The sequence below is a fragment of the Gopherus flavomarginatus genome, chromosome 5, assembly GCF_025201925.1.
Source record: "Gopherus flavomarginatus isolate rGopFla2 chromosome 5, rGopFla2.mat.asm, whole genome shotgun sequence".
In the NCBI taxonomy this organism is placed as follows: Eukaryota; Metazoa; Chordata; order Testudines; family Testudinidae; genus Gopherus; species Gopherus flavomarginatus.
The window spans coordinates 14,201,758-14,216,734 of NC_066621.1; the positions used below are offsets into that span (position 1 = coordinate 14,201,758).

Genomic DNA, 14,977 nt, shown 5'->3' on the forward strand with positions numbered 1-14,977 from the left:
GTGGGGGGGGTACAGGGTTTACAGAGGGGGTGTTGGAGCCTGGAGGGGGCAGCAGGGTGGGAAAGGGGAGTCATTCTCCAAGGGAAGGGAGGGGTGCAGGTATAGGGCTGGCCCCTGAACGAGGGGGCAGTGAGTGTGGGAAAAGCAGCTGAAGGGGAACAGTCCCTGGGGCAAGGATCCTGGAGAGAGGGAGCTGAAGGGGGGCGGGGGGGATAGGAGCAGCTAAAGGGCCTGGTGGTCAGTTTGACCTCAGAGAAGCAAGAAGCACCCTCAGCGCTCTCTGGGAAGAGGGGACAGACCCTTTCGGTCCAGAGCCATCATGTCCACTAGTGGTTTCACCTTCAAGGACAGGTGTGTGTCCATGCTCTGCTGCAGATTCTGCCAGCAGGTGCTGAGCACTCGGGGGATGAAGGCCGTGCTGCTGGCAAACACAGAGATCGACCTGTACTCCACCGACATCCCACCCACCAGGTAAGTCCTCTTCCTTTGGCACCTACAGGCATCGCAACAGCTGACTAATGTTACAGTAGCCCCCCACGACCTTAATCAGTAGGAATACCCCATTGTGTTAGGTACCATGCAAACCATTAAGAAGGCCCAGTTCCTACCCCCCAGATCTCAATCTACTCCTTATAATTGTATGTGACAGGTAAGCAAGCATTATTATTTCCATTTTACAAAAACAGGAACTGAGGAACAGTCCAAACACAGAATGGTACTTTAAAAATACATATATACAAACTCTAAATAATAAACAAGACTCATTTTTTCTCAACTTTAAAATGTGGAATTTTCTTGGTGTTTGGCTTTAAATATTTTCCTGTGACAATCACTGTAGGGTTGTATTTAAGAGCCTTATGGAAAGTAACTAACTTTTAAACAGAAGTGAAAGTGACTTGAAAGTGTCAGTTTCACTCCTGTTTCAAGTCAGTACCTAGTCTATTTTTGTTTGTAGTAGGGTAACACCTCCAGACAGGTGCAGTATAAACTTGGGAGGGCTTTGCCCCAGACTAGTAGGATGTTTCCAACAATTAAATTATCTATTCCAAGCTTGGTGGGCTGCAAATAAGTAGTGTAAATAATAGAAAAATCTGGATTACTTTCTACAATTGTTGTTCAAGAGTTAGTAAAGTAAGAATATACATTAAAATTATTTTAAACCTAACCCATGTCCCTTAAGTGATTTGCCACAAGATGTCAGAATGAGTTAGTATTACATCTGGAAATGCATCTCAGCCCTGATCCTCATTCTGCTACTCTACCCTTAAGGCCACACACTTTCCCAGCTAGTGACTTTGCTCAGTGGTTCTGAACCAAGGGGTACATGTACCCCTGAGGGCACAAAGAGGTCTTCCAGGGGGCACATCAACTCATGTAGATATTTGACTGGTTTTACAACAGGCTACATAAAAAGCACTAGCAAAGTCAGTACAAACTAGAATTTCATACAGATAATGACTTGTTTATACGGCTTTATATACTATGCACTGAAATGTAAGCACAATATTTATATTCCAACTGATTTTATAATTCTGGTAAAAATGACAAAGTAAGCAATGTTTCAAGAGTAGTGTGCTGTGTCACTTTTGTATTTTTATGTCTGATTTTGTAAGCAACTAGTTTAAGTGAGGTGAAACTTGGTGGTACGCAAGACAAGTCAGACTCCTAAAAGGGGTACAGTAGTCTGGAAAGGTTGAGAGCCACTGAATTAGATGATGGATAATAAGATTGTTCATTGACATAGCTTGAATGTACGTCCAGCCTGACAAAAATAAATGTGGGTTTTTCAGTGGCTCTGTAAAAATGTCACTACAATCAAATACAACTACTTTCTCTGTTTCAAGTCAAATTTGTTTATTTTATCAATAAAAACATGTTTTTACTCTTAATGGTGCAGGAACCAATATCAGTCAGGGAAAGCAAGCTCTATTCTGTTTGGCCTCGTAGATCAACAGAATTGTTGAGTGCATTAACTGGTGAAGATGAAAGAAGCAGAAAGAATCCAATTTGACTTTCAGAGTTAAGCAAGGACAGGAATTAAAGAAAAAAATTTCTTGTTACTTGATCAAACATAAGCTGGAGCAGAGGATGAGTAACTATGGGAAACATTTAAATATTAAATAGTAAATTAAATATTAAGAAAATATAAATTACAAATCATTAATCTGCAAGCACGAGTTAAAAGGAGATAAACTAAGATGGGCTAAAATTAATTTTAAAAAAGGTTCATTTTTTAAACACATTCTAATCACTAAGCCATTGTTCTATGGTCTCATTTGAGATTTACAATAAATACCCAGTTCCTGGCACAGATGTTCTAAACTGGTGTAAAATGTCTTTCATACAATGCTAGTTGTCAAACTTGAGTTAAAGCGATCTGTGTGGTTACAAATGTAATCCATACTTTTAGTGTACAATTAAAAACTTTAACTACAAATATGAGTTTATGAAAGTCTGTAACCCACATATTTCAGTACGAAGTTAAAATAGCCATGTGTGTTTTAGTGACTCAGGAAATGATTTCCTGGCATGTGATTTCCTGATACTATAATAATTGATTTTTTTTTTCCATGGCAAATGATGGTTCGGTCAGGGCTGAGTGGTTAGATTTTGGAGTAGGAGCTAATGTATTGAGGATCTAAATTATAAGAATAAATCAAAATAGGAAACATGCAGACTCTTAAGTAAACTTATCTCTGCATACAGGGCAGAAGTTCAACTCTCAGGACTGTTTTTCCCACCCGTTAACAGAATGAATAGAAGCACTCTTGTTGGACATGGAGCACTCAACCCAGTACATACCAAGTTACGTAAACAAATTGCCCCTTTTCTCACAAAGTCTTTACCTACATTACCGTTGCTGCTGTTCTAACAGTGGAAATGCTAGTGTAAACCAGTTATTCTACCTATCATCTCATCTAACACAGCTTAAAGCAGGGTCTGCACAACACTATATTTGGAATGCCAGTGGCTGCCTACACTAGTGCTCCAACTGGTGGAAAACTAGGAAGGATTGCAAGGTCAAAGAGTTGTAAAATAGGAAAGATCAGTTTGCTTTGAAAATATTAGTTTGTGTCCATTTGCAAAAAGAGAGCCAATTAAAAATGACGGGGGTTGACAACGCTTACCTACCTAAGATCTACCATAGGAACCCTATTACAGAAGAGTATTTGACAATATTAGTTTGCTCTTAACAGCTTTTCTACAGAGAATATTAAAATCAGACAGCCTCACAGAAGATGGGTTGGGGTGACACCTGCTTTAGATAATACTGTCCTACTTTCCAGAAGAAGAAACTGACACACAGATGTTAAGTCTGACAATGGCCTTGTCTGCACTAGGAAACTGACCTAGTGCTAAAGCTGGCTATGTCCATAGTAAGGAACTATAGAAGTAGTTCTCCACCAGAGCTGCCACCATTGTAGCTGGAAGTCCTGATGTAGACAAAGTGCTACCAGACTCTATCATCATCAAGTTTGAAGGTATGTCCGCACAGCAAAAGCTAGCATCGGCTAGTCTGTCCAAGTTAACTTGAATCCAGCTAGCATGGGTAACAACAGAAGTGCAGAAAGCACAGTACAGGCATCACAGTGGGCGAGGAAGCCAAGTATGCACTACAAAAGACACACTGAAAGTATCTCAAGAAAACTGATGTGGCTATCACAAGCTGGGAGAAGCAAGCCACCAACTGACACCACTAGTGCCACATCCTCCATCAGGCAGTAAGTCACTTTGAGGAGAAGTGCCTTGCCCTTGAAACTGAAAAGAGAAAGGAGGAAGGAAAAAGAAAGAACCTTCTCCCAGCAGGCAGCTGGCCTGACAGGAAATGTCTGTACCTATTACGGCAGATCTATGATTCCAGGATTGGACTCCTGAGTCATCTGAGGACCCATATGTAAATCCGTGGTAGAGCTCATCCTCGAATCAAGGGATCGCTGATGATGATGCTGATGTGATGTTGATGATGCACCCAAAGTCCATCCCAGAGTTGCACTACCCACACAAGCCTGGCTGTGGTGTCTTCACTATTGTTACCTGGGCTAGCTAGATTTAAGGTACCTCCGATAGGCTAACCTGTGCACAGCGTTTTCTGTGTTAGACACAGTAAGTGAGAGTGTTAAAAATGCTGGAAGTTTGTTGCAACCCTACCACTGCTGGAAGCCCTATTGTAAAGAACCCTGGTTCCCTGCAGATAAAGATGTAGGGTGTCTGCAACAAGCATAGTAAAATGGTAATGAAAATGGTTTAACTGCAAGTGCACAGACAGAACTAAAATCAAATCACCTACCATTTCTGAAACAGTGTTGAACATAGTTTGAACCTGTTCACCCTTGCAGTTAAACTACATCTTGCTCCAGGCCAGCTACACCTATTGCTGCTGACACCCATTGTAAATAGGTAAGTTTCTTAATGCAGACAAAGATAGTGAGTTGCTAACTGAACCCAATGGTATAGTTGGTAACTGAGTTCACTCCCTGTGTAAAGACTGATTATCATCTCTAAGTACTAATGTGGAGCCCATTTCCCTGGACTGAAGCCTAAGGTCTAGTTGAAATGGTTAGCTCTGGACTGACTGTTTGCATGGAACTGGGACACCAACAAAGCAGCTCTTGAGCCTTGCTGATGTTGATCTCTGTGGGCCAGTTCATTGAGTTGCATAAAACCAGATAATCCTCATATTCTGAAACAATTCAGAAAAAGTTAGCCATCATCCTCCTGTAAAGCAGGAAAAATTAAATATATAGAGCAAAACCATTAAAGGGACTTTGTCAGCTAGCTTGTAACTTTATTTTCTGCCTGTGTGTAATATTTTTAGAAGTTTAAGATGTAAATAAGCCTGCTCTAAAATTGAGTTTCAATTACTGTAATTCATTTTTAAAGCAGAATCTGATGGGCACTTCCTATTAATTTCAGGTGGTCAGATTTTTGGTCTAAAGCATTCAATTATGCTTCATTTTTAATTACTGTACAGCACATTCTGCTGGGACTGTAGTGTGCACATAAGGGAGTTGTAGATCCCATCAACCACTTATGAACCTCAGCTGCTAAAAGTTTCACAGGTGCTCCTTTAAGTCCCTGTATAGCAGTAAATGCCCATACTATAGGTCCGAGGAGAAGCCCTCACTGGCCATCAAAAAGATGGCAGAATTAAAAAGCATGTTGCTATATGTATAACCTGGTGAAGTGAAGTGTGCCTCAGGACAGTGCCTGGATTGGTCTCACTGTAGACCAACTTCAAGCATGGAGAAAAAGCACACAGTGGAGTAAGATCTTAACGAAAAAACAAAAAACAAAACCAGCACTCTTGTTTTACAGCGCTGATGACTAACTCAGTGCACACTGCAGAGTATAGCATTGCTTGGGATAAAGTGTCATCTTGAGATTCTTGTGAGCAATGCCTTTTGATCACTGACTTCACTTGATAAAAATGACCACCACATTGGGTAGTTTTATTCCTTTCTATGTAGCAACCAGTTCCAGGAAGTAATCCAGGTTTGGTTTATTGGTGTGATAACTGGAGATATGCAATTAAGTGACTATGCAGTGGTGTAATGTTCAGCATTATTAGTATTATTCCTCACATGGTTTGTGAAGAGTTTAACTTTGAAGCTCTTCAAAGTTGTGTTGAAAGTATCTTTATTCTACCTCCTCTGCCTCTTTTGCTATTTAATGGTGCCCTCAAATACCTGCTTTATACTAGTGGTCTGCTATTCTTCCTTTTACTTCGTGAAGAGAGTCAGCTATGTGAATATTTGAAGTACATTCACTTAGCATTGGGATTCAACTGAAATCTGTGTTGAGTAGATGACTCTAGACAATAGAGTATTATGGTATCCTACTGAACAACTAGAGGTGAGTTGTTGAGGCAGCATTTTAAGAGGTAGGGAGGGGTACAGCAGGGCTAATGTGCTAGCACTCCATCACTCCACTCACAAATTTGAGATCTGCCTGCTTTCTGGGCCCTAGTGTAAGAATAGGGATTGTGTAATCAAAAGCTGGGATTTTTTAATTGCTGCTGGGACTGACCTGTGGTTCCTTCAATAGCATTTTGTGCTCTTAAACGCTGGAATCTAGGTATGTAGTCCTCAGCTCGACAACCAGTGTCCTTGGGCAGCGGAAGTATTATGTGGCTGATATCCCTCTCAGTCCCTTGAGCTGTATGAACCAGTGCAATAGCAGCCTCCTCAGCTCAAGAGGGGAATGGTGGTCCCAGCAGAATCTTCTTTAGAACCAAGCAACCACATATACTAAAGCAGTGCTCCTAGTGGAGGGTAGCAGGTTCCTGAAAGCTAGCATGGGCGCACTGTGGTGCTGGCTCAGGGTGTGCTGGTGGAATATATAAGAATCTTTGCTATCTTGATACTACTATGCTTGGTGATAGAGGGAGATTGGATGAGAGCAGATAGGTGTTTGTAAATGGAAATAGAAAAGAACTTCAAACAGTGGTTTGTTGGAATTCTACCTTACAGCAAGAGCAGGTGGCTGGGTGAAGTTATGTCAAATGTCTAAACTATTCCTGGGACACATTTTTTCTCCTCCAGTACTGTTGACTTCATTGGAAGCTGCTATTTCACTGACATCTGCAAATGCAAACTGAAGAACATTGCATGTTTAAAATGGTAAGTAATACCATTTCAGTGTGACTCGTAATCATACAAGCACTCACTCTGCAATGCATGTGCTCCAGCAACAACACTGCAGCATCTCATTACCAACCACTAGAGTGCAAGCGCTTGGGTTACAAATTAAGTGAATTTGATATAACATTGCTCAGTGGAGACTTGGCCGCACTACCTTTGGACATGACTGTTAGTCTGTCATTGTAAAAGTCCCTTGCAGAAATGCATGGGACAATGCGTATCAAGGCTAAAGTGGGGTTGTATAGGAAACTTGCACAGCACCTGACTGACTCCAGAGAGACTGCTTCAGTATTGATTTGAGATAGCTGTGTGAATAAAGTCACAGTGAAATGCAGTTACTCATATCTTCCATTTTACTAAAACAGATACAGTGGACAACTCCTATTTTATGAACTAATGGGGGATTCAGGAGTTCATAAAATTGAACATCTCAGTTACAATAAGTTTGTATAACAGGTTCATAAAATTGAGGTTCTGCTGTAAGAGAACATGCTGTTGGCAGACCTGCTCTTCACTAGCGGATGGAAAAAATTAACATGAAAGTTCCTGGAGTTTGTTGTTTGTTTTTATTAATGCCTGATACTTAAGATACTGTTCCTTTAAAAAAAATTCTGCTAAACTGCTCAAAAGGGTCACTTATCTGCTTTATGCCTAAAATTTCAGCTTGCTTAGATTTGAACTTGGACAGGAAGGTTCTTGGATTAAAAATAACAAGGTGGTTTTTTTGAGAGACTTGGCTAGCAAGGAATTCTGGTTTGTCCAGATGCTGAAATAGAAAGCACACACTTTCTTCTGGGTGTGCTCCTGAGAGTGAAAGGAATCTACCAAAGGTAAATTAATTAGGCTATAATCTGTTCCTACTCAAATCTTAATTTCCATTTATTTCAATGGAGCAGAATCACACTCATATATACACCAACCTAATTACTTAGCTCTTATAACCTAATTACTTAGCTTTTCATGGATCCCATTGTACCATCAGTTTTAAGGAGAACTCTCCATTGACTTCACATGGAGTTCTATTTTAAACCGAACAATCAGATTCCATGATAGATTCAATAAATTTCACTGACTTAAGTTAAAGTACACTCGGGTAACAGACAGAATTTGGTTCTCTGCAATAAGACAAGACTCCCTGTCTCAGAAACATAGATCTTGTGCAACTCCACACACACCCTCTTTCTCTAAGTAAATATATTCAGACACTTTTTGCACCAGTTGTTTTAAAAACTCGCCTTTAATTTTCCCCAGATAAGAATATTATACCAATTTGCCTGGTAAAGCGGTTAGATCCTGTTTAATATTAAGCTTAGATGGTTCTTCATTGCAAACTGGCTTTCATCCACGAACATACATGATCATTATTTTGTTTGTTTGCTGTTCTAGTGGCAATGTTGTAGGTTACCATGTGATTGCTCCATGCAAACCTTGCCTGCTGTCCTGTAACAATGGCCATTTCTGGATGTTTCACAGCCAAGCAGTCTTTGGTATAAACAGACTAGACTCCTCTGGTAAGGAACTCTTTATTCTGAACAGAGAAGTTCTATTTAACTCACCAGAGAGTTAACTGGCAACTTCCTCCCTCTTCCCCAATAGCAAGGTGTCTCAAAGCATATGCTGTTTACTTAAGGTATATAGCAAGTCTATATTGAGTTGCCTTTCCAGCAGAGAGGCTTGTGGGGGAAGGAATGCTGTATGAGGAAACTATTCATGTCACCTGGAGCTTAAAGTATCTGAAATGCAATATTAGGCTACCTCAAGCTTGTGTAGCTTTATATAAAAAAAACACTCACTGGGCTGTAAGATTAATTGATCAGAAAATTTCCTCTAGCCTCTTGCTGAGGGGAATCGGGATTTTGTGAGGCAATATTGTTATGCAAACTGCACAAATGGAAGTGTGAATGCAGAGCCACCAGATACTATTTATAGTAGTGAGTGTAACTTTACTGTGCTATTAAGCAACCCTCCACTGACTCTTATTCTGAGTTGAGCTGTGTTGTCACTGTGACCCTATATAACTTTTTCTGTCGATCCCCATTAACTTAGGCTGAGGTTACAACTGATACTAGCTCTTACTATTTAGTTCGCTTGAGTTTCTTTTAAACAACTACTTGGCACACAAACTACAAGTATCTAGCATAATCAGTTCTTCTGGAGCTTCCCAAAGTATGTGGTCTTTTACTAGACCATCTATATTTCTGTTTCTCATACACAAGATTAGTTAGTTTAAACACTTTCACAATGTCATCTGTGCCTCAAATCAACACAATTAATGTAACCCAGCCGTAAGGGGATTACCAATAACAACATGATTATTTCATATAACTCTTCATACGGGACTTACTACTATCGTCTAGTTCAAAATGATATTTCTAAAAAATCCTCTTTGAATAAAAATAGAAAATAAGACAACATTGCCTAGGTCTAGGTTATTGCATCTAATAGGTTTTTCAAGGACTAGAGCCATTCATTTTGTGGCAGTGAATTCAGTTCTTAATCTAACTCAAATGAGGTCAGAATACAAATTAAATTATTTACAATCCTTTTTTTTTTCCAGGTGTGAATTTACTGCTTTGGGGCAATTTACCAGATTTGGATGAAAGCATTGATGAAGACCTGTCTGGCAGCTCTGAGGAGGAGTATATCAGATAAATATTATCAGCAGTGTATTCCCTTGTTAACTTGTATTGCAGCTTTCTTCCCACTGTCTTAATGTACAAACTCAAGCAACATAGTAAACGGGAAGGCTGGCAAACTGTTTTTCAAAAAGGGTATAAGCTGTCTTAGTCCAATGTAACATGCCTTATAAGAATCCCTCTCAGCTTTAAAATGCGCCTATCTGGAAAATGAATGACATACAGATGGCCGCTACCTCTGGTTTTAGGGCTATTTTGTTCTTATAGTTCTAAGTCTTAACAGCTGCAGGTAAGGAAAACACAGGCTTTGACACTTCTACAAGTACCAGCTGCTGCCTGTTTTTCCTTCCTAAATAACAGCTCAGTTGTGGATCAAAAGTCTTGGTATCACTGAAAGGAATTTAATTTTTACCTTTAGGGTAGTGCTATTGAGGAATAGTTACTCTGGATGAGCTGTGACATTAAGAAGAGAATTCTATGGCCTCCAGTTATGCCTCCTTCTGGACTCTGCCTTTTCTCTCTTCCCATTCCATCCATAGCCAAGAAGGTGGTATATGCCCAGTCTCCTTTGAGGCCACAATCAATGCTGTCGAAAGAGTGGTCTAGCAGGGATTGCTGAAACTGTACAGCCATCTGTCTTCATCCTGCTTTGGAGTTGTTTGCTTCTGAAACCCCTAGAGAGACGAGCGTTGGGATGCTCCTGAACCTGGGTCTCTCACCTGAGTTTTTTCAGAGCGTACTAAGTACTCAGTTCTGCTAAAACCTAAACTGCATAAGAAATTTATAGAGCAAGTTTTGCTGCCAGTGAACAGAATGGCTGACAAATGGTAAATAAGGAAGTGTGCTGGGAATTGGCACCCTTCCCTGCTTTAAATGGAAACGAATCATGTTCAATGAAATATTAGCATAACTATTCTTAAGAACTGTTACACAGGTGACAGAAACTCCTCTTGCTCTGTAGCTGTCTCCCTATTGCAGTGAAAAACTGAAAGAGGGAGAAAAGGCATAGTTTCCAAGCAAAATAATATGTAATTATGTTTGTATATTTTGTCAGTATTAAATGAGAGGAGCAGTAAGTATGATGCTGGAGTAGCATGTGTGACAAGTTTAGGGCCAGATTCAATAAAGTCTCCATCTGGCTCTTGTGCTGATGGAAGGTGGGTAATCCCCACAGAGTCGGTGGTGGAAGGTGGAAAGGAGGCAGCCAGACATGGTTTGGAGTGAAATCTGGCTTCAAGAGTACTGTTCTGCTTGCAGCTACAAAATTAACTGCTTCAGCAAGTTTACGTTCTCAAATGAAAAGTTTTCTTGTTTCATAGGCTAGGAGGGTCTAAGAGAATAACTTTGTAAGGAAAAAACATCTGACCAACAACTTTTAGAAAGATAGACATTTACTTCAGAACAGAAATATTTAATGGGAAGATTTCTGAAGTGACTTATTTTACATTTATGTATAGAGGGCTCTAGCTAGATGGTGCTTTATATGCCAATTACAGACATGCATTTCTGAAAATCTCACCTTGACTTACTAGAAATATCATCAATAGTGGGGCATAAGAACAGCTATACTGCATCAGACCAATCGTCCATCTTGTCAGTATCCTGTCTTCCCACAGTAGCCAATGCCAGGTGCTTCTAAGGCAATGAACAGAACAGGCAATCGGAGTGATCCATCCCCTGTCATCCACTCACAGATTCTTGGAAAGTCAAAGAGACTTATGCTCCTGAAGCACTTGGTAAAACCCTACCCACAGTCCCTAAAATGAAGAACCAACAGAGTAAGTCTGCAGTTCTGCAATGAGCTCCATGTGGGTAGACTCCTCTTCATTTATTTGGGCTCAGTGAACATCAGGACAGTGCCCATTGCGCAAAACCTCTTAGGTTCTCATCCTACAAAGGACTGCCCTGGAAATCTGTGCATTAAATGAGTTTTTTATCTCACACCGCGATTGTTTGGGACCACTTTGGATAGTCCATTTTTACAAAGCCATTGTTTTATTGTAAACCCTTAGCTACATCCCCAACCAAGATATATACCAAAAACCACATACTCACTAGCCCTAGAAACACACTGCCTTAGACACTGAAGAACACAACAGAAAGGTAGTTGCAGGCATCCTGCTCCCTGTAACAAGCCCCTAACACAAAGCTCATTGGTGTTTTGCAGAAGACAAAGCATTCCATTCATAAACCACATGTAGACTTGGTACATCTAGTGAGCTGAAGATACACCACTTGAAAGATGCATTTATAAAAGTGAAGTAGTACATGATAAGGTAGGGTGGATTTCCTGAATCCTACTAAAAGCAACTCCAAGATTGATATCAAGATTAACATTTTGTGTATTCCCTTTAGGCTCTGAAAAGATGTGGAGAAGGCAGACTCTTGTTTTAGTACTTTACCGTATCTGTTCTCAATTGGTGTTACTACCTCCTCTTCTGTATTGGCTAAAGTGTGTATTTGCTATTTTTCTGTATTTGGATGTTTTGTTATGACAGTGTGCTGTCTACACGTGCATCAAATAAAAGTTGATTTATACCACATTCTCCTGGGAGGATATATTAAGTTCACATTATATAGCTGGGGGATTGTCTAACTTTTATACTTAAGGATACATCTGCAGTGATTAGCTAACAAAAATAATGAAAACACGTTCTAGCTAACTCAGCTCATTTGAAATCATCCCTACTGTGTAAGGACAGTAATGGCCCGATTTTCAAAGTGACTGAGCACCCATTATTCCAGTTAAAGTCAAAGTGAGCTACCCGCTGCTTAGCACCTTGTCTCTCTCACCAAGGGAAGTTGGTCCAATAAAAAAAAAATATGACTTCACCCACCTTGTCTCTCTAATAGCCTAGGACCGACATTGCTACAACAACAGTGCATACTTCAGCTGTTAGAGACCCTCCACAGGACTCATCTACAGCAGTGTAGCTGGGAAACATCACAAAGTACACAGATGTAGGTTCAGGGTCACAGATTTGGTTTGGATGAAAAAGTATTTAAAACCTGAATTAAAAAAAAACCCACCAGTAAATAGCTTTCTTCAGGACCTTGTGCAACAATGCTGCTGTCAGTGGTTTTGCATTTTATTTCCTGTGATGCATAATTCAGCATTGATTTCTAGCTAGTGCAGGAGGAGGGGAGGAAAAAAAAATCCCAGAAAGACAGTGATAAATTGCAAGGCTTTTTAAAGGGGATGAGAAACAAAGAAAGAATACATTTAAATATTCTTCGTTATTCCCTGATACAAATGTAAGATTATGATTAGGCATTAATTTATATCACCATTCATGTCAAAGTGCTTCACAAATGACATTCAGATAGGAAACCTTTTGCCATTGAAATGCAGTCAGCTCTAGGATAGAAGGCAGCTGCCAAGCAAACAGCATACTGCCAGGACACCTGGGCAAACCCCATTCTGTAATGAACGTTGGCATGTCATCTTCATCCAAATGGACCATGTAGCCCTTGATTATTGAGGGTCAAACCGGAAAGATCCTATGCTCTGTTATACCCTGGAATGCAGCTTATGTGTTTTGGAAACAGAGCCTAAATCATCCCTGCTAGATTGAAACCTGTAGTTCTAGATATCTCAGAGAGGGCTATTATGCCATGCAGCTCCAGCAGCCATTATGGTATGGAAACTAGAGGTGCCAAGTTTTGCTTTGTTGTCCCCCTCATACATGCCATGCTCAAGACGTTCACTTATAAAAACACAGAGACATAATACCTGTAGTCATGTAATATAAACCACTTTATTTTTGCATACATAATTGTTTCTCCATGTTTTATTAAGTCTGTAAGATATATGGACCCCTAAAAGCATACCCTCAGGAAGAGCACGTGTAACGCGCACACCTCCTGGGTGTGGTGTGCTGTCCCAGCTAGGGGCAGCGAGCCCACTTAGAGAGAAAGATTAATAAGTCTGCTCTACAGCCTTAGCTAAGAGGGCTATGGCTTTTAGCTCATGTAGTAGAGGCTCATGCATTTAGCTCCAGAGGTCCCAGGTTCGGTCCCACCTGCCGACAACAGGCATCTGTTGGTTTTGCGCACACACACACACCATACAAACAACCTATCATTTGTTTTGGGGCAGCACCTAGATGCCCCAACTGAGACAGAGACCTCTTGTGTTAGACACACATAGTGAGAGACCATCCTTGGGCCAAAGAGCTTCTCATCAAAACATGCTAGTCTGGGGGTTCTCAAACGGGGTCAGGACCCCTCAAACGGTCATGAGGTTATTACATGGGGGGTCGTGAGCTGTCAGTCTCTACCCCAAACCCTGCTTTTCCTCCAGCATTTATAATGGTGTTAAATATATTAAAAAGTGTTTTTAATTTATGGGGAGGGGTCACACTCATGGGCTTGCTATGTGAAAGGGGTCAGTAGTAAAAAAGTTTGAGAACCACTGGATTAGATGATCTGCTGGTCTCTTCTGACCTAGCCAGACAAAGGGTGCAAGGGAAAACAGAGTCACGGAGAGTGACTTGGACAAGGGTGCCCAGCAGATCAGAGGTGCAGCCTGAGTGAGTCTGAGGAGGAAAATCCTTAGCCCCAAGTCTACAGTAAGCAATCTAGGACTGCTGTGGCTGCTTCTGCAAGGTATAGAGAGGTGACTGTAGACCCCACCCCCAACATGCATTTGCTAGTGAACATGGACAGCTCATGGATTTGGACACCAAGAACTGGTCCACATTCGATTTGTGAAGCATCCTTGTGCTTCTGCTGCCTTAATGTTTCTTCAGCCTTAGTATATATCCTGAAAAAGATCCAGTGGATACAGCCAATACCCCAAATGAGGATAGGGAGCCCACTGGAGAGAGATTGCCTTACATATGCATGGAAACATGGCAATCAAGAGAACAAGAGACTTGTTCCCCATATCATGTAGTACACAAGGGCTATCACAGGGGAGCAGCAATGCATAAGATGGCTTGGGCTTGCATATCCCATACAAAACTAATTCCAGAACGTTGAATTTTGGATGATCCAATATAACATGAAAAAAAATGAAAAAGCAGCAGTATTTTGACACCAGCGACTAGCTCTGAGGCGTCACAGCTGCTTTGCTATCTATGATGTCTCTTGTCAGACTTCATGCCCAATGCTGGCTGAACAAACTGGCCTGCACTCCATATTGATTTCCTGTTAGAAGACATGTCTCACATTTTGGACAACAGTAGTGGGGGAGAGAGGGAGGAGTGGTGCTTAAGTTACCATGTCATCTGCAGTTCTTCGCAATACTGACAGCTTGACGTCTCTGGGTAACATCACGCAAGGGAAATTAGTTCTGTGTGTCTGTTACCAACTTCCATCTGTGTGTCAACGTACATTGGAATTTGTGCGCAAGATTGTGAAGCAACACAGATACAATGAGACTGTGGTGCAGTCAGAGAAATGTGAAACATAATTCCCCAAAGAAGTGCTTGTTAAAATACCAATGAACGTCACTCAGATGCAGCTGCAACTGCACCACAATTAGTTCCTGCTGCGCTATAGCAGAACCTTATCATAGTTAGATGGATCCTAGCATATATCCTACTCTAGTACACAACATTTGCCCTTGTTGGGGGGAAATTCATCTGGGCATTCAGGGTGGGATTTTTCCAAAGCAACTAAGTGGGTTAGGTGCAGAAGACTCATTAAGAGTTAATAGATTTGTGCTCAAGTCACTTAGGCATTTGAAAATCCCAG

The 14,977-nt window shown here is 40.8% G+C and overlaps 2 protein-coding genes across 3 annotated transcripts in view; one reads left to right on the plus strand and one right to left on the minus strand.

The window, feature by feature from the left end:
- The window catches only part of SRGAP2 (SLIT-ROBO Rho GTPase activating protein 2), a 249,572-nt gene that overhangs the window by 209,363 nt on the left and 25,232 nt on the right, over nt 1–14,977 (minus strand). The window lies entirely within an intron of this gene.
- FAM72A (family with sequence similarity 72 member A) lies at nt 56–11,811 on the plus strand. Of its 2 annotated transcripts, XR_007774540.1 has the most exons (5): nt 56–471; nt 6,543–6,620; nt 8,028–8,152; nt 9,199–11,553; nt 11,633–11,811. XR_007774540.1 is itself a non-coding variant. In XM_050954068.1 (4 exons), the coding sequence occupies exons 1-4, from the start codon at nt 320–322 to the stop codon at nt 9,291–9,293; spliced, it is 450 nt and encodes a 149-aa protein (XP_050810025.1). In that variant the 5' UTR covers nt 56–319; the 3' UTR covers nt 9,294–11,811. The 2 variants fall into 2 exon arrangements, 1 of the variants encoding a protein (XP_050810025.1); XM_050954068.1 differs by having other exon boundaries at nt 9,199–11,811.